This window comes from Cupressus sempervirens, chromosome 9, assembly GCF_028749045.1.
Source record: "Cupressus sempervirens isolate cs-2001-9-10 chromosome 9, ASM2874904v1, whole genome shotgun sequence".
Lineage (NCBI taxonomy): Eukaryota > Viridiplantae > Streptophyta > Pinopsida > Cupressales > Cupressaceae > Cupressus > Cupressus sempervirens.
This window is the reverse complement of record NC_143126.1, coordinates 164186328-164206154: the sequence shown is the minus strand read 5'-3', so window position 1 is coordinate 164206154 and position 19827 is coordinate 164186328. Positions and strand designations below refer to the sequence as shown.

The window sequence follows — 19827 nt, the reverse complement described above, 5'->3', positions numbered from 1 at the left end:
TGTTTTCACTTGATCTGATGGTTAATACGTCAGCCTATTTCTATGTCCCAGTAGGCTTAGTGGTTTAGTGTAAGGGACTTTGTGTCCTAGCTGAGTTCATACAGGAGTTTTCAGAGCTTTTCGGCAGGGTTTCTATTTTTAGCAGGGACCTATTTAGAGTACTTACTATTTAGAGTAATCCAGTGGGCCACCATTTCTCCAGTAGTGCAGAGCTTCTATTTATATCTTTGGCGTGTTAAAAGGTTTCAAAGAAATATTTGATTAATTTGGCTTATTGGTTTTTTTAATACCATCTTTAAATCTCTCGGAAAAGTACCTAATGTCCTAGTTAGACAATGTTGTTTTAAAAGGTAACCAATGTATTTATTCAACATGAGGCTAATATTATGCCTTTGAAAGTGGACACTAAATGTTAAAGGCAAAAATGTTATAAAAATGCAAAGAGGGTGGACGCCTAGGAAGGTATACACAAGGAGATAAAAATAAATAAAGAAACCCAAAGGGGGCATAGAGTTTTGGAGGGAAAATGACTTTTTAAACAGGTGTTACCCTAATTCTCTTCGTTCTTTAAAAAGAACATTTTGGCTCTCAGTTCATCATCTTATTTTTGGCACAAAGTATTGCTGGAGTATTTCCAGAAAGGACAATCTGCTGGTTTGAGGACAGATACCCTCATTTAGGACACCGGTTTCAGTAGTGAAAGACCCACTCAAGCTGGTTATTGTTAGAAGATAAGAGTTTGAGGTTTTTTGGTGTGTGTTTTGGAGTTTGAGGATAAAGATTTTCAGCATGTTTTGAAGGGGGTTTTTAGTCTACGGTTTGGTGTTTGCATGGTTTTAGTATGTTGGATTCCTTTTTGGGGTACTGTTTGAGTTTGGTGAATTTGATCATTTTTCACAGTGCTGGCCATATCATCTCAGCTACATATGAAACTATATATTGGCATGTATTTCAAGGAGAAATCATTTTCTGTGTATGGGTATTAATTCAATGGACTTCCAGCTACTAGGTGTCACCTATCCACATGTGATATGTAAGTTTTGATGCATGTTTGAATTAATAGATGAAATCGCCCCTCTTGGAAGAAGAGTCCAACCTTGGTATTAGCACATGTGGAGTTTGATGTGACTTTTCTGCCTTCTTTGGTTTGAAATTATCCTTCTTGGAGACGTCTAGGCTTCCACATTTATTCTGTAAGTATTCATTACAGTTTGTGGAGGCATTCTGGACGGATTCATTACATTTGGTGGTTCTGTTTGCAAATCCCAATTAAATCTGCTATGCACAGGTCTGCAATAATTGTTATCAGTCTTTCTTTGATTTTATGCAATTTCATTAAATGCTTTTGATGATTCCATGTGCTTGTCCTCTCAATAATGCTTTGAGTTGACTGCTTTTAAAAATTGTTTTATTGAGAACATAAATTAAATCTGAGAACGACAAGCAATCAGCAAACTATTTAGTTTGGCATTTAAGCTTGTGAACAATTTTCCAAGAAAAACACATTTTAAGAAAAAAAATTCAGTTTTGTTTAGTCCACATTATTTTCACTTTTAGCAGAGTCTAGTTTTTTATTACTACTACTGTGCTTGAGGTCTTAGTAATTTAGTTATCCTCTGTGTGGTTTTCCCATGATAAAAAAAATTCTGTGGTATGTTTTAATGATTTAGTTATTAAGGTCTTTTGAAACATCTCATCTTTCTATTGTGAGTTGCAGTTTTATTTCTTATTGTATGTTGTTTGTAGGTTTCATCCAGCATGCATGAATCTAAATATAGAACAGGCAAAAGCTATGGAGTATTTCTATTGTCCAGATTGTACAGATGGTGACAAGAAACAAGGAAACCATGTCAAAGATTTTTCAGTTGCAAAGAAGGTGTGTTTCTTTCCCCATGGTTTATTCTGTGAAACTCCTGGCTTCATAGAGGGGCTTGAATCATGATAGTAAACTAAATTAAATTACAGCCACTATAAGTGCACCATTGCAGTTAATAAACCAAGAAAATCAGTTGCAAAGAAGGTGTGTTTCTTTCCCCATGGTTTATTCTGTCAAACTCCTGGATTCATGGAGGTGTTTGAATCATGATAGTAAAATAAATTAAACTACAGCTACTATAAGTGCATCATTGCAGTTGATAAAGCAAGGAAATTAGACTTGCTGTGTTTAATTGTTGTCAAGACTCGAGGATGTAAATACCAAAAGATATAATTAGATCCTTGTCACACCATATGGTCATATGACAATTGACAAAAGTAATTGAAAAGATTATTGCCAAGGTTAATGTCAGCAGTTGTAGTTTTTTGAGCTTTGAAAAACAAAAATATTGCTGGGTTTAAGGTATTATTCTGTTTGCTCTCTGCCTCTCAAGTATGCTCTGTGTCTGCCTGTTTGTATTAGCTAGTCGATCATAGATGACACTGTCTCTTTACCCATTTCCTCAATATCAGACACACCAATACAAAAGCAATTTCTCTTTCTTCCCCCTACTAGGGGATTACAATGCTTTGCTTTAGGCCTCGATGCAAATAGTTTGTATATCAACACATCAAATTAAAGGTCTATAGATTACAGCCAGCAAGTAATATTAGTAGAATGGAATAACAAGATTCATTATGATTCTTGATTAAATGCAAATTTTATAAAATGATCAGAAGTTGAGGCCTTTATGTAATAATGCTTCCTCATACATGTAGGAGTCTATCAACAAATACTACAGACTATTTTTCATTTTACGATTGTGAACTTGGTAAGACCCTCTCTGCAAAGGCTCATGCCCATGTGCACAATAAATATTTAATTCATTAAAAAGTAAAAACAGTCAATGTTGTTGAACTTCCATATGTTATGTGCGGACACGGTAGACATCTTTGTTATGTGAATTGTTGTTGCTGAGTTAATTACTGTACTTGTGCTTGTTTTGATCAAATGTGATATGGGAGATATGTGATAGTTTGGACTTGAGGGCAAAATGGAAAAAATGTTCTAAACAGCTGTTATACACTAGATTGTAGAATACAAGTTGTAATCTTAAAACAAAAATCAAAATGTAATTGTGAGAGGATTTTGATTGCAAGAGGTTGTAGATGCTTGTATGGCTGACCATACATGTACCACCATGTGATTGCTCCCATTTTATTTTGGTCCTTAATTGCATATGGTGTAAGCTTTGTTCTGGAAGCAAATAAGCCAAACTCTAGCCTCACCTTTTCATGCATGTCATCATCTTGGAAGATTCTTACAAAAGCTTTGGAGCACTCATTAACAACCTCTTCATCAGCATATGGTGCAATTCTATCTGGCATAGAAATTACTGCCTCACTATAATACCTCAGAGATAAGGCATATGCAAAGAGGTGTAATAGGGTAGTCATCTTCTCCCAATGATGAAGAATTATTGCTTCCACTTTACTGCATAAGGCTCGACATTCTGAAGGGTCACGCTCATGTGCTTTTATAAAATGTTTTACCTTCTCAACCATGGTGTCTATACCATCATGCACATCTCCCAAGTAAGGTGTATCTGTATTGGCAAAGTGAAGCATTGTCATGATGGGCTTTGTGAAATCCAATACATATTGCACACAAGCCCACCGACTATCATCCAAGACCAAAGCCTTGACCTTTTGGGCTCTTTCTGTATTTGAATTTCTATATTTGAAGCCTTCCACTTACCCCACTGAAGAGAAATGACCATTTGAATCAAAGCATCTTGCACCTTGAGAAGTCATCTCATAACAATAGTATGAGATGCAAAACGAGTCTCAACAACCTAAGCAAGTTAACAATATGTATGTCATGAGGTGTTTTGCTCTTCATTTTAATTTGTTGGAGGAATTAGGGCACTATCTGAAGCAAATTTTTGGACTTACTGAAGGCTATGACTGATTTGGAAATTCTACTCAAGAAAACAAGATAAAAGAGTGACTTCCTTAGATAACCTTATAATATCCTTTCGGTCCTCTTGAAAACATTCTTATGCATGGCTAGCTAAATGTATTGCATAGCCTAGGGGAAAAAAATCAATTGCATTTTAGAAATATTCTTAGGCAACATAGCATTTCATTAAATATATCCAAACAAAATATCCTCCAACTAATGACATCTTTCTTTGCAAAAACTGAGCTGAGATGGGTTAACAACATTCCAAACCATGTGAGCTAAGGGGAAAAGATAATAAGTGAGACTGATTCTTCAGCATCATGTACCAGACATGATTCATGGAGAAAACTTAAAGAAAAATGACTCAGCAAAAAACCTTTGAATGAGAAGCCATCTGAAAAGGGACTTCTTAGGCTCTACAATAGAAGACCAAATCACCTTAAATTCATTAGATTGAATATCAAGAAAATCTGTTGGTTCCCACATGACATTGTGCTTGTAGAAGAGATCCTTGAAGGAGGAGAGGAAATAATACATTCGTGGATATGTTAACCATTATATATAAAGTTAAACAATACTCTTTCTTGTTATGCCACCCAGAAGGAAATCCCTCATTTCTTAGAATTTGATTATAATTTTTGAGTCCTTTAGGAAATCAGTTCTTAGCAGAACACCCTCTTATACAAGAGAGATTTATCTTTGAACTAGAGATTCCTCCAAATGGACCTATGCAATTGTCATGGCACTCCCTTCCCTATACAAGTACCATGACCCCTTGTGAATTCTCTAGCCAACTCCCAAGCCAACCACATAAAGGCAAATATGGGTCAGCTACCATGCTTAACTTTAGAAGGCCCAAAAAGAATGTCCAATGATTGAAGAGCACTCCAGCTAGGTTTCTTCTTAAGGAACTCCAAAGGCAATAATAGGATTAACTGATATTGTGGTTAGAGCAACCGAGCATGATAAAAGATGAAAATGTGTAATGCTATCAGTAAATAATTTACCATATGATTGCTACAGATTACTGTGTTAAGTGACATGATGCTAGTATCATTTAATCTGAAAATCGTTTAAGCACTTGCAAGTATTATTAAAGCGATGTTTGAAAATAGAAGTGAGGTTACAAATGTTTTTGGCATGTATTTCAAAGAGCTTGTAGTGCATATTGGTCACCCGCCTTGTAAAACAACTAGTTGAGTTTAGTGTCCACACTCCATATACAAGCAAACTGGAGTACTTTATTAACAAAGAAGAACTCCAAAGGAGCACAAGTTGATGCAGGAGCATCCTAGTGTAGTTGGCAATCTTGTATGTTGGAGTGGTTTTCAGTTGAAGAAGAGGCAGTGTTCCACGGGGATGCGTCCCCTATGCTTTTTGGCTCGTCCCCGTCCTGGGGATGCGGGGACGGATTTTTGCCATCCCCAAAGCAGTCCCCTTTTTGCCAAATTCGGAAACGTCCTTGAAACGGCAAAAAAATGTGGGCAGGAAACTTGGGGACGACCAGCAGTACTGGGGACAGCTTTGCCGTCCCCTAGCTGTCCCCGAAACTTCTAGCCGTCCCTTTTTTCCAGCTAGTGGGGTAAACGCAAAACAGTAAATTTTACTTTTTGTGCGGGTCCGTAGTTGTCTTAAAGACATAATAAAAATGTGCAAACCATATTTGTCCATTAAAACACTAAAACACTAATTCTTCTACTCATTTTAAGATATGATGTACTTGCTAAGAGGGAAAAAAACATAGAGCAACTGCAGTAGCAGCAGTGAGGAAAGATTGCATTTAGTATTTCTATTTACTACTTACTATTTTAGTTTCACTTCTCTTTATTCTATTTTGATTCATGCATAATACTTGGAGACTTTAGGCATTTTAATTTTACTACGTATGTATGTGATATGTTATAGTGGAGGTACTTAATATTTGTCATTTGATAATTTTCCATGTATTGATCTTTGAAAATGTCTATGGTGAATGGTTTATCAATGTTATGATATGCATACTTGAATTTTGTCTCTATATAAAAAAATTCCCGTTGTTTTTAATCACCATCCCCTAAATTTTGGCTTTGACCCGTCCCTGTACTAGAAACACATCCTCGTCCCCTAAAACGTCCCTGTCCCAAAAACTCCGTGGAGCATAGAGAAGACGTGATGCTCAATCATTATGGGGTTGTTCCTAGGTGCAGTGTTGCCCTAGGAGCTTAGTTGATATTTTGCTTGGTGGAACCTATGCTTGTTGATGCTTGTGGGAGCTCGGTGGACGTGCTTGCTCGGTGTTTGGTTTGCTGAATGGTGTTTTTGGGAGATTTGATCGGCCGACATGCATTTAATTTGTGTAGCATGTGATTGTGACGTGGATCGATCTTGGGATGTGTGAGGACCTATTTGGGATCTTGGTTATTTATCTTATGTGTATTTAATGACTGTTGTAAGCCGACTAAGGCATATTTATGTTTATTTGGGTTCTAGATGATTCTATTTGTATTAGGCCGACTTCTTGTGGCCGTGCAAGTATAAAGGAAGGTTTTGGATAGTGTTTTAGGTAGTCAGTTAGTGGGAGACTAGTGTGTGATGCATTGAGAAGATTAGAGATTCAAGAAGGAATCTGGAGTTGCGAATTTGTGAGCAGAGCTAGCAGTTGAGTGTGGGCTTAGGAAACAAGAAGATTGCTTGGTGGCTTGCCAGCACAAGTTTACATTTTGCTTGGAGTTTCAGCCAGATTGCTGTGCTGTTACAGATCTGGGCTAGCTGGGATTGGGTTGGATCTTGCAAGGTCTTCTAAAAGTGTTATTGTAATTTGCTTTGTATTGGCCGTAACTAGGAAGGCCTTACAGCCTGGTACATTTCATGTAATCAGTTGTTTTATGAATAAAGAAGTTGAGATTGGTATAAGATCTTGTATTTGTGTTGAGTTTCTGCTGTGGTGTTATTAGTTGGGGTCTTGGACATCTCCTTTGGGGATTCTCTGGGCCTTGCATGGCGCCACAAGTATATGATCAACAACAATCAAATCTTGTTGAAAGGAAGCAATAAAAACCAGTGTCTAACACCAAACCTTTATTGTAAACCTAACATAAAAACCAGATGGTCAATTGGATGTTTTCAGTTTGGAACAACGAGTTAAATTGGTGTCTTTTTTGGTAGTCTAATTGAATAGCAAGAAAATAACTCAAAGTATCGATATTATAGCATATCCAGTGTTGATATTAATGGACGATCATAGGGTGCATCAACATGATTAGTCTAAGGCTATTGATAAAAAGGCACGTAGAAGCATCAGCCAAATCATTTTCATGGAATTGATAAAATAATGCATTTGGTATGATGAGAATGGTTGTATTCTTCAGCATGATGAAATTTGATTTAAAGGGTGTACCCACAGTATCAGCACATTTTCATTCCTCCAATAATGATGGATATCCAATGTGTATATATCAGAGTAACAAGAATTGGAATTGGAAAGGCCGAATTGAACCTTGAATCAGCCATGAATCGGAATCAAATCGGCCATGAGTCGGCAAATTAAAAAAACCATTGAAATTTAGTGAATAACATATTTCATAAACCCTTTATCACTGATTCGATTCACTGATTCACAAAAAATCGTTTGGCTTGAATCGAATAGCCGAATTGCGTGAATCACCGTGATTCTTGGAATTATGGTATATATATGTAAATATACTCTTGTTGAGTCAAGTCTAATAATTGTAGATAACAAATGTGTAACATGTAGACATAAAGCCTTTGCAGTATTTAGCAAGGCTGTTAAAAAGATAATTGGCTGTCTAACATTTAGTGACCTCTGGATCGGCAACTTTTTGGAAAAATTTGATACTTTTTTTTATTGACAACTTTGTCTCATAATTGAGTTTGAAACTTATTATGTAGGAGAGGAGAAATCAAGTCCTAAAAATGCTAGGTGGCCTCTTTTTGTTTTGCAGGGAATTCCACGGGGTTTGGGGATTACAAACTTTTCTTTGAGATTGATGCCTTGCATGGTAAAATGATAATCCATGGCCTAGGAGATACCCAATGGTCTACATTTTAAAATGCTGAAAATTGAATGTGTTATTTGCAGGAGACCTGCATTTTCCAATGCAACGACTCTTCAAGATGTACTTGAGTTTACTTATTTATTGTTCCAATGCAATTTGCAACTGTAGCAAACACAATTAAGGTGAGCACTTTGAGCAGCGATGGGGATTTTGAGTAGCAATAGGTTTGTCCCAAAAAGAGTCTGTATAGCTTGTCAATCTAAAATCTGTTGCCCTTTGAGAGGTCTGACAAAGTCACGAGTACCTTTGATATATCTCAACACACACTTTGCTTGCATACAAATGAATGACTTTTAGATGTGCTTAAAATTAGGAGACAGCTGACAGAAAAGTAAAGATCTATTTGTGTGGGTTTAAGAAATATCTGAATGGTAATTGCTTGATTGAATAATGAAAACGAAGTTGTATATATAGGCAATTACTAGATGTTTTTCTAAAACAAACAATGGTGAACAGGAGATTAAAAAGGAAACTATCTAATAAAACTACATTAAACTAAAAACAACTAAATGACCATTAAATAAGAATTAAATACTCTAGTACCCTCCCTTAATGGTCATCTTTTCAACCACACCAAGTTGCCCCCTAAATTTACAAACTTGTCTAGGCTCAGAGACTTGGTGAGGATGTTTGTAGTTTTATCCTCAATTGGAACATACTGCAACCGTACTCATCCATCTCGTAAAAGCTTGCAGATGAAATGACAGTGAAGCTAGCGTGTTTGGTATGCTCATGGAAGACTGGATTCTTGGCAAGTTTTATAACCCCTTGATTGTCACAATACAAGGGTGAAGGACCTACTTGAGACATTTGCATATTTAGAAAGCATCCCTCAAAGCCAAACTACCTCACATCCTTTTTTCAGAGTTCCTAGACATTCTGCTTCTGTCAAGGAAAGACCTACCATCTGCTACTTCTTATTGGTCTATGTGACTGTACCTGTGCTAAGACTGAAGAAATACCTAGATTTCCTGTCATCAACTAAACCTGCTCAATCCGAGTCTGTAAAACCGATCAGTTGAGGATCTTTGCTTCTGCTGTACAAAATGCCAATGTCAGTTGCTCCTTTCACATATTTCATCACATGCGAGGGTCTTTGCTTCTGCTGTACAAAATGCCAAAATCAGGTGCTTCTTTTACATATCTCCGCACATGCCTTGCTGTAACCCGAAGTCAAGTCAGAAGGCTTTTGGTTATCTTGGTATTATCTAGAAAATCTGCAGAACCAAGAGCAGTCTCAGCAGCAGGCTCATGTTGCAGAGCATTCTGAAGAGAAGGGGCGGCCTTCTATACATTTGTGATCAAAAAGCCTTAAGGTTATGTCATAATTAGGGTAGTTAGAAGAATGGGCATTAAGGTGGGGTGTGGGGGGGTGTTTATTAAAATATTATAATGTTTCTATAATGGTCAACTTGGTTTAGGAAGTTACCTTTTCTATATTTTGTTTGCAATTCTTTCATTTAGAAACATCGCCCTGTAATCTTTTATTCGCAGAGCCATTCGTCTCTATTGAATATATATATATATATATATATATATATATATATATATATATATATATTTCATAGTAACAATATCAAGCTGCTCACTGGTTGTCTATAGAGTGATTAATCTGCTTATGATGAATCACTATAGGTTGGCAATTTTAGTATGATCTCTGTAGTTTAGCTAAAAGATTATAATTTGTTGTGCTAAATCTTTTTTCATTTTGAAAGTTCCATAGCTTTTTTGACTCAGTCCTAAAAACGAGATGGCTTAATTGCTAGAATTCTACACCCAAATAATATTGTAGGAAGCTTAGATTAGTCCTGTCAATTTTTCTTTTTTTTTTTGCAAGATTTGACCAGTTTAGTGTAGTAGCCACTCTTACCTTGCTTACCTTTGATGGAAACATCTTAACATAGGCATTAAGAATCTCAGTGTCATCATTGTTGCTTGTGACATAGATATTTGGGTTTTAGAGAGACTTGCTCTGAATCCAAAATCTTAAAACTGGCGATCAACTTCAATGTACTTAGCTCATGGACCCTACTTAAGTTTCTATGGACTTGAAAAGATTGCAAATGTGATAATCATAGTTGATACACTTTAGCTTGAGTCATTTAAAATTTTAAACCATAGTTGAAAAACTCTGCGAGATATTGCAGATCTCGCGATATATTGCAAGCCCAATTGCCGGATGATTTTATCACTGCAAAAATCGGCAACAATATAATGATTTTCGCGCAGCATTGTTTTCCTGAAAAACTCGCCAAATCACGTGAGAAAATGGAAAAAAAATTGCCATGTGTTATCTGTGGCATCCTCATTCTGCAACAGACCAGTTTTGCGGTGGGCACAAGAAAGCATTTCTGCTATGGGCGTCGTCATTTATCTTCCTACATGTTATAGAACAGGTGGTCACGAGGTAGTAAATTTGACACTAGCACAGTAAACTAGCGATTTCTCAGCATTTTGATGAGTTGGGCTTTTGCAATAGCGGCTGAGGAAGATAAATCTCTCTCTCTCTCTCTCTCTTTTTGGTTCAGAAGGTTTCATTTACTATCAAATTTGGTATTTATTTATCTATAAAATTAGGTTATGTATTTTGAATCTTAAAAAAATGTTTATAACATTACACATTAATTAATATTTTGTTCTAATTGAATTGTTATTATAATGTTCAACCTTTATTATAACTAAATTTAATATTCTTATTTTATTTTTAGCATTAAAACAAAATAAGTCAAACTATTCTATATAAAAATATTTGATCTAAATTAAAAAAATTATTAAAAAAATTTAATGACTTCAAAATATTTAAGTTAAACTTAAAAAATATATTATTTATATTATAATTAGAACATTTAAATATTTAATTTATTATTATTGAGTGTTTTAACGAAATTTAATGTTTTTTATTTTACTTTTACATTTAAAAACTTAAACATTAATCTTAATTTATAGAAGACGAATTCAATTTCTTGACCTTTTTTCAAAGTGTTTCCTTGTCAAACTTTATTTCAAATTTGTTCTTGTGGAACTCTAATTGGAACCTTGTGACATAGTTTTAGAGATTTAGAAGTGCACATGCAATATTGCACACAAGTTTTATATATTTTATATGAGATTTGAATATGGAGTTTTTTATTGGGATTAAATAACAATGAATATTATTGTGACTAAAAATTATACAAATTAAATAAATATTATATAATTTATAACTATAGAAATAAAATGTAATAAGTGATCTATTAAAAAAAATTACAAAATAAATGTGTTAGATAATTCGTAATAATCCAAGTTGTTGGTTCGGATTTTGGTTCGAATGCAGGTTAATAATTTGGGTTTGACATTCGTTCAAAATTTTTTGGGGTTGGGTTCGGGTTCGTATTGGGTTTGCCAGCACTAGATTTATTTAAACAAAAAAATAAAATAAAAAATTATATATATATATATATATTATACTCATTAAGACAATAATATGACATACTATTAAAATATAATTAAATAATATATTACAATCTTAATTTAATAATTTAAATTTATAATGATAATTTTAAAATAATTATATCATAATATTAAATAAAATAAATATACAAATATCATTAAACAAATGTTAATATAATTATAGTGAAAAAATTAAATAATAGTAATTAATATTTGTAGACATTATCCACAAAACATCACTTCCGCCCAAATGAAAAAGCATAATAGCTTCTTGCAAATTTGGTCAACGTTAAATGTGGGAGTTCTTTGTTCTGCTGAATAATGTCAATAGCACAAGAAGGAGAAATGGCAGACACAACTGAAAGTATGTTTCTTTTCAGTGTTCATTCCATGCATACTTCCATTGACACCTCATTCTCTATGTGTTTGTCATTGATTCTATGATTGCAGTTGGTTTTTCAATAGTGAGGCTAGCCCATTGATTCTGAGGATTGCCATTGGTATTGATTCTGTGATTGCCATGCATTGTTGTGCAAGCAGAAAAGACAATAAAATTAATCAATTTCGCTCGAAGTCATCAGACATTCAGTCAATGTCGCCCAAAGTCACCCTGGTTTGACCGCTTAAAAGGAAATTTGTTAAAAATACGCTCAAAGTGGTATTGATTCTGTGATTGCCATGCATTGTTGTGCAAGCAGAAAAAACAACAAAATTAATCAATTTTGCCTGAAGTCATCAGACATTCGGTCAATGTCGCCCTAATTCACCCCAGTTCAACTGCTTAAAAGGAAATTTGTTAAAAATACGCTCAAATTTGACGACGGTCCATTTTATCGAATGTGCAGTGAATTTATCAGTCAAGCAATGAATTTGACCCAAATTCGAACTGCGTTCGACTTTAGGGTGAATCAACTTCCGATTTTGCATGTTTGTGAGCGAATATGGTAAGTTAGGTAATAATTACAAACAAACATTATAATCTAGTATTTGTGTGTGCTTTGAGAATATTTTAAAGAATTATATATTTTCAAATGTTTGATAAAAGTGCAGATTTATTGCCGAGTTTTTGGCGAATCTGAGTTTTTCAAATTTTTTTGGGTCGGCCAAATTATTGCTGAGTCTGAGTTTTTCAACTATGATATAGACCTGTTTGTCCAAATCATTGGACAAGAAAGCCTCATGACATCCTTTGGACAACTATCAACCAAATTGGTCTGCTATGAAAACAAGCAAAAAAAATGTGACCACTCTTCATAGTCTGGTTCCTGTTTTTGCTATTAGCCTTCACAACTTTTTTGCTATTAGCCTTCACAACTAGATAATGTATGTACTTTTCTAAAATATTGCTATGCTGGCATTACTTGACTTTGCACACCCATTTGCAGGCAATGGATGTTCTACTTGAAGGTAATTTTGCTAATTTAAGTTTAATGGCAGCCTCCTGTTTAGATTTGTTCTTAGCTTCTATACACTACTTTAGTTCAGGCAGTTTGAAAAATTTAGAAGCGAGAGCAAAATGACCACTTTTGTAGGAATTAGCAATCTATTTCCTTGCTTGTGGGTTGGGCATATAAGCAAGGAAGTTAATCCTCCAGCAAATGAAAAAAGCAAAAATAATGCCACTTCAGTCTTTGTTGATTTGTAATGCAAGATTCTTGCAGCATAGCTATCACATATTGAGTTTTTACTTCAGATCTTCATCTCTCTTATACTAGTTCTGTGGAAATAATAGTGACTAGAGGCTGATTCATTGGTTTGTGAAGACACAAACTAGAACTCTAATCTTTGACAGGAGCCACAACTCTAGTTCTTGGCATATAATTGATTGCTTGCTAGTTAAAATCAAATCAAAGTTTTTGTTGCTTTTACATTACCATCTTGACTAATGATATCAGGCTTTGTTTGATTGGTAAATCTGTTCAAAAGTGCTCAGTCAATGGGGTCACGGAGATCCCACTTTAGTCAAGAAAGTTATCTAAGCATCTTAGAACCAAGAGTTTGCCAAAATTTTGTGTGCTGCAAAGGAGGAACGCTTGCATTCTTATTAGAGAGGTATTTGAGGCAATTTGGAGCATCGTGGAGTCTTTTTGATATAGAAGCACAAGTTTGTAACTACATTGAAAACTTAATTCAATGTTTTTGCTGCTTTGAATTGGCAATGCTTTCACACTAGATCTTAATGATTGCAAATGGTTTTTTAATGAAAGCGGTTATTTTTCATAGGATGTGGCAATTTTGTAACTGATAATATGTTAGAATCAGTGATTTTAACATAGATTGTGGGTACTTGTCAATGAATTCTTCGTTTGGTGCAGGAGCACCTTCCTAGCAACTCAATGCCCTTGAGCAATGACCAATCAGAGAGGGAGGATGAATTGGTCTAAGGTGGCATGGAGAAGTTTCAACAAGCTTGTAATAGGATACAATATAGTAGGGTCCAGTTTGGGACCAAAATGTCCTTTAGGGACATTCAGAGCCAATAGGGCAAAATATTGTAATAGTGACCAATATAGCCAATAGCATGGTGTAATGGCATGTTTTGGTTGTTTTTGTAATATTTAGAGCAAAATGTCCAAGTTGTAGTCATAGGTCAAAGTTTAGGTTCATATGCCAAAAGTTGCAAAAGTTGCTGAAAATGTTGTCAAGCAACTTTGCAATTTTTGCAACGTTTGTTGCAAGTTGTCAACCGACGGTCTTTAGATTCAAATGGTTGTTGAGACTGTTTGGGACGGTTGTGTTTAGATTCAAATGTTGGTTGAGACTATTTGGCATGGTTGTAACATGATGTTAGATGACCACTGACTGGAGGAGATGTATTGTTGGAATGATTTTGGTGGTTGAAGTAATGGAAAACCGAGATTTTATTCTGCAATTCCCATACATTTCATATTGCAACTGTTTGTAAGGTAAGAAACTAGATTGAGTAAGCTTTCAAATGCATTTGGTTTGAAGTCTATCTGTTCATAGGTGAATTTGGCAATCAAATCTTTCTTGCGTGGTTCAAAACTCTGATTGCCCAAGGGTTTGGTAAAGAATATTAGTTTTAACCTATAATCCACAGGTCGAAAATTCTGAAACTTGGTAGAATGATAGGTTTTCTAATGTATTATAAGAATCTAAAACCTGCAGACTGGCTTCATCAAGCAATGATTTTTGTGAGCAAGCCCAAGCACATGCCTGACATCCATTATGTGGCAGGCCAGTTAAGTGCATCAGGCATTGAAGGGATAGCCTAAACATTAGGACTGAGGTTTGGATGGATGGATTGAGTAGTAAATGACTTAATTTATCCATCCTAGCGTGTATTTTCCAAATCAAGTTTTGTACAAAGTTGCATATGCTGCGACTATATTAGGTCTTTAGGCCTAATAGAGGGGCTATGAAGGAACTGGGGTCAAATCAAAGAGTTAGAAGTTGTTTTTGTGATATTCTTTGAGGGCAAAAAAGGGTTTCTGCGAATGGTCTTAGTCTTGTCAGAGCCCTCTGGAGTCCAGAATGGTAGCCAATTTTCCTATTAGGTTGACCTAATTGAGCCATTAGGCCTAATTAGGCAAGGTGAAGAGATCCGGTGCTAAAGGAGGTTTAATCCCTAAATCTTGCATAGGTTGAAGTGTTTTGGCTCTAGGACAGTGTGTCTAGGAGATTGGGAACAAGGGTTAAGGGTTGGCATCCAAACCTCTTAATAGTAATAATGAAGGGAACAAATGGCGAATGTGGAAGTAAGGTTAAAGATCAATTTGTTATCTACCTTGGAATGAGTCTATGAATATTTAGCGAGGGTCTAAAAGGAAATATAAACAAGTAGAATACCTTAAAGTGAGGCCTAGAAGGCCTAGTTGGACAAGGTTGGACTAGAGAAGGCAAACAAAGGAGATTGAAGAGTTGCAAACCAATTAATTAGTTCCATCTCTCCTCATCATTTTTGGAATTGACAATTTTGTCACTGTGAAAATAGAAGATGGAATAACTCCTTTGATGTTTGTTTTTCCGTTTTGGCACTATGGAAGGATAGAGGAATGCCATATAATGTTCGTAGACTAATTTAGAAGGGTCTCATTATTTCCATTATTCTTAAGTTCATCTGGTGACTGGAACTGTAAGATCAATGGTTCTTAGTTGCAAATATGTGTTGCAGACATAAGGAGTGAATTTGTGATTGTCTAGATTGCAAACAGAGCATTGTATCGCATATGTACTTGACTACGATTATAGATGCATTTTGTACACTCTTGTTGAAGTTTTCACGCCGAGCCCCCCCCACCCCGGCACTAATAGTTCTAGTAGGGGCCCTCTGCATGCATCATAATGGGTCTGGGGGGAGCCCCACCCCTTTATAGTTCAACTATAGTGGGGGGGCCTGCTCACCCCCACCCCCCCGTCTATAGTTATAGGGTAAGGGTTTCTTAAGGATATAGTTATTGTTTGTGTTGTTTTTGCCTGTTTTTATCTTTGTTTTGTGTTTTCATTAATGTGGGTATAATAAATGAACATGTATGACTGTAATCACTTCCATTTTGTATGAAGGTGCTAGCAGTGTTGACAAGAAGAATATTGGTAGTGGGTTGTCTCTAGCGGAGGATATTCAAGGATTTATGTGACATTGTTTGTAGAAATATCAATCAGACTATGGTTTAGATTGTTCACTATAGCTAGACAATTTTATGTATAGTATCCCTTGAAGAGTATCTCCAAGGATTTATGGGTCATTGTTTGTAGAATATCAATCAATCAATGGTTTAAATTGTTCACTATAGCTAGTAAATTTTATATGTAGTCATTGAATTAGAAACATGAAAATTTGTTACATTAGGTTTCAATCTACACCAAGATTATTCAGGTGTAATGCCTAGCAAGGATTTACTTTTGCTTTTCTAGAAAATACATACATTGCACATGCAATGTGTCACCTTCATATCTATGCAGAATACCTTTGTTGGGAATCATATACTAAACCATCTCCATGATTGTCTTGTTTTGCATCAGAGTTGAGTAAACAAAGGCATTGTATCAAATCTTGCAATTCTGGTTGCTTCAGTAACTTGCCATTGTTTCTAATATTCTGTGATCTTCAGTAAGTTGCCATTGTTGTCCACACAGACTTACCATCTTCTTGCTTGTGTGTTTTTCTGTTGAGGTTTTTGATTTGTGGTTCTTAACATTTGTGAATTGACAGTATTTCTTTCATGTGTGCCTTGTCCTTTTCAACTCTAGCATGGATAATTAATTGACTTGATATTTAGGATTTTTGTGGTAATTGAGGGCTTTAGAGACTATTGCATTGCACACTTATAAACATTGCATGTTGGTAATTGCAGTTTGCACGAAACAATTTAGTGTCAAATTGCACAAGTAAACTGTAAATGTGAGCACAGAAACGCATTTCATATATTGAAGAATTGTGATGATTTCATTTCTGAAATTCCACGACAAACTTGACATGAGTAGTACACCTGCCTTTTCCCTTTGACAAGCATGTATTGATGATGTCTTTTTCTGGATTAGCAGCCTGAATCAAAGCGGCAAAGGAGATGACGAGGTGGATGATTCTCATGTTCCAGATCTGTTTTGTAATTGCAGCTGATAATTGAGATTTGTTTGTTGTTGAACTGCCAGCATGTGGATATTTTCTGCAGTTGCCATATATTCTTGATGTTACCATTTTAGTGTGTCTATAGTTTGTGTCCAGATATAACATTTTCCCCTTGGTTATATGTTGTGCTATAGTGAGGCATCTTATAGCAAATGGACATAATGCTTTGTACAGTGATGAACGTAGAAGGTGCACAAGTACCAAGATGAAAGTAGAATACAAGATATAGGTAGATTAGGAGAGTGGCGGTGTTAAGCTTATATATATGTCAGTGAGACTAAGTTAACCATTGGATCATGCTACGGTTTGTAATCTGTTTGTGCAACAGTCTTGGTCCATAATTTATATAAGAACTGGAATTGTATAATTATATGTATCCCTTGTAAATTTCCAGGTTTATGTTCTTGAAATTTGTTTTTGTTTTGCATTATTTGCTTCATACAAGTTCACTTAGATTTCCTTGTTATGAAGTAAAACTTAAATTGGGTGTGTCTAGCATAGCCCCAAAATTCTGCGAGCTAGAAAGTATAGAATAATATGGAGTAGTTTAAGAATACTATCATTTAAGGAGCCTGGCAGAATAACACTTAAAATCTATGATAGGATAAAATATAAAGCATCGCAAAGCACCATTTCAGTTGACTAATAATGATGAGTACAACTCTATATTTAGCAACCATTGTGAGGCTTCTAGGCTAGATGATTTCCAGTGTGTAAAGCCAATGAGATCGTTTTCAGCTATCAAAGGGTTGATCCGTTAAGCAATGGTTTTGACACTTATAAATTGACAGTCTCCATTCCATTGTATACCGGTTTCCTGTGAAAATGTCTAAGCAGGAGTGTGATACTCGTTATTTGCACAAGGCTTCATGGAATTTGCTGATATCTACAAAGAGGACACTAACAAAGTCCTAATAATATAAACCATTTTAAGACGGGAGCCAAGATTGTGAATGTGTGACCCTACTCTATAATGATGTTGGTGGGACTAAGAAAGTAAACTTTCGATTCTTCTTGGTGGAGCACATCCAGTAGAAGAGTTCATTGTTCTTTTATACATAAGGGTGTTTTGAATTCATGTAATCAATTCCTGTTAATAAGGACATGCAATAGCACAATCTATATCTTTTTAGTCGATCTATTCCATGGTGAGTAGATTTTCCCAAATACTATCCAACATGTTGAGGACCTCCTATCTCTTGATGCCAAGGAGGTTGTGGTGCTCTACAATGAGTTTTCTAGCAAGCATATTAATCCTTAGAAGGGACCTCATAGAGTAGGACCTTTTTTAATTGATTCCATTAGACCAAATCTCCATAGAGAAAAATCTAGCTACGAGAGTTTTCTCTCATAATTTTTTGTTGTGATTGATAAGGTGATTGCCTTACTTATTGCCTTACTTATTTCCCTGTGATAATGAAAATAAGATATTTTATTCCCCAACCAGCAAACAAGCCACTTGTCACCATTGTTTCTCACTTTTGGAGCTAATTCATTATTAAGCCGATAGGCTTCACTCCTTGAACATCTTTGAACGGTTTGTTCGGATTTTCCGATAGTTGGACGCTGGGAAAGAAGGAACAGTGACGGAAATGGAAAATAGAAAACTCAGTTGAAGCGGTGTCCAAAAAATTGTCAATGTCGTGTAGGTACGAGAAGTGCCTTCAACATCACCATTTTCAGAGCGATACAAATATGCTTTGAACAGGCCTGCTGGATGGGAGCATGGATTACAGGCAATGGCCGCTTGAGTGCAATCGTGGATCAAGCATTTGTTCGGCTCAGCCATAGCTTCAGTAAAATACTTGAGATCTTGGTTTTTATAATGCTGTGCGAAGCCTGTTCTGTGATAATGTCTCCAATTCTCCTATTTAAAACTCATAATTGTAATTCAAACCTGCAACCATACATATGGGAGAAACTCCGGATATTTATGAAGTGCGTATGTCCATAACAGGGGTGTGATGCATCACTTTTTCTAGATGACAGTGGTAACATTGTGAGCAAGAAGAATTTTGTTCCCAACAAAAACTCTGCCGTATTCGTAATCATCATGATCTCTTCTAATGTTGCGGTGTATATATAAGTTGTTCTCAAACTGCAGTGTAAATTAATGAGATGGATTTGTATATCCAATTTGGTATTACTCTAGCCAATCGAACATACACATTTTCATTGTATATAAAAAATCACTGTCAATTAGATCAAGAAACCCATCTCCCAATCATTAAACAATATTAGAAATAAGGAATCACGTAAGATCAGTTCTAAAGGAACAGTAGCCTTATATGCATTTCCAGAATTGGAATTCAGGAATTGACGACTGTGCATACCCTCTTTTGAATCATTATTGAAGAATCCAATTATATATGGCGGTTAGGAAGTTGGGAAATAAACAATAATTAGTAACCAATACACAATAATTAGTAACCAATACACAATGAATTACACAGGTGTTCATATGAGAAGGGAAATAAATGGGTTTATAAATGAGTGAATATGGCTGTCAAGAAATAGACACCGAAGGTCAGTATTGAGGATTGGATTGGATGTAAATACGGGTATGCATATGATAGAGTTGGGGAAGATTTGATAAATGTTTCGATTCCTTAGAATTAGAATTATGGGAGATTCTATTAAAATATTTATATTTATTTTTGCTTGATTATCTAAGAATAATCCAGTAGAATGGCACAAGCGCTCAAATAAAACTACCCACCTTAAATACATCTTTATCTTGTAAAAGTGATAGTAATATAATATATTATTTTTTTAAAAAAAAAAATCTAGATAATTACATTTAAAAAATTTAATATTACTTTTGTATTTTTAAAACTTAAATAATAAAACACTTAAATCACTAATTCATATGA

At 35.3% G+C, this 19827-nt stretch overlaps 1 protein-coding gene across 6 annotated transcripts in view; it reads left to right on the top strand.

Annotated features, from left to right (window-relative positions):
• Positions 1-19827, top strand: part of LOC149538017 (chromatin remodeling protein EBS-like) — a 56767-nt gene that overhangs the window by 27369 nt on the left and 9571 nt on the right. The window contains exons 4-6 of one of the 6 annotated variants that reach the window (XM_089799411.1): positions 1747-1876; positions 16680-16726; positions 16870-17330. In XM_089799411.1, the coding sequence (XP_089655537.1) occupies positions 1747-1876; positions 16680-16724 (175 nt within the window). In that variant the 3' untranslated portion in view covers positions 16725-16726; positions 16870-17330. Of the gene's footprint in view, positions 1-1746; positions 1877-13679; positions 14245-16679; positions 16727-16866; positions 17331-19827 lie in introns of those variants that run through there. The other 5 variants (XM_089799414.1, XM_089799413.1, XM_089799410.1 and 2 more) reach the window with 5 other exon arrangements.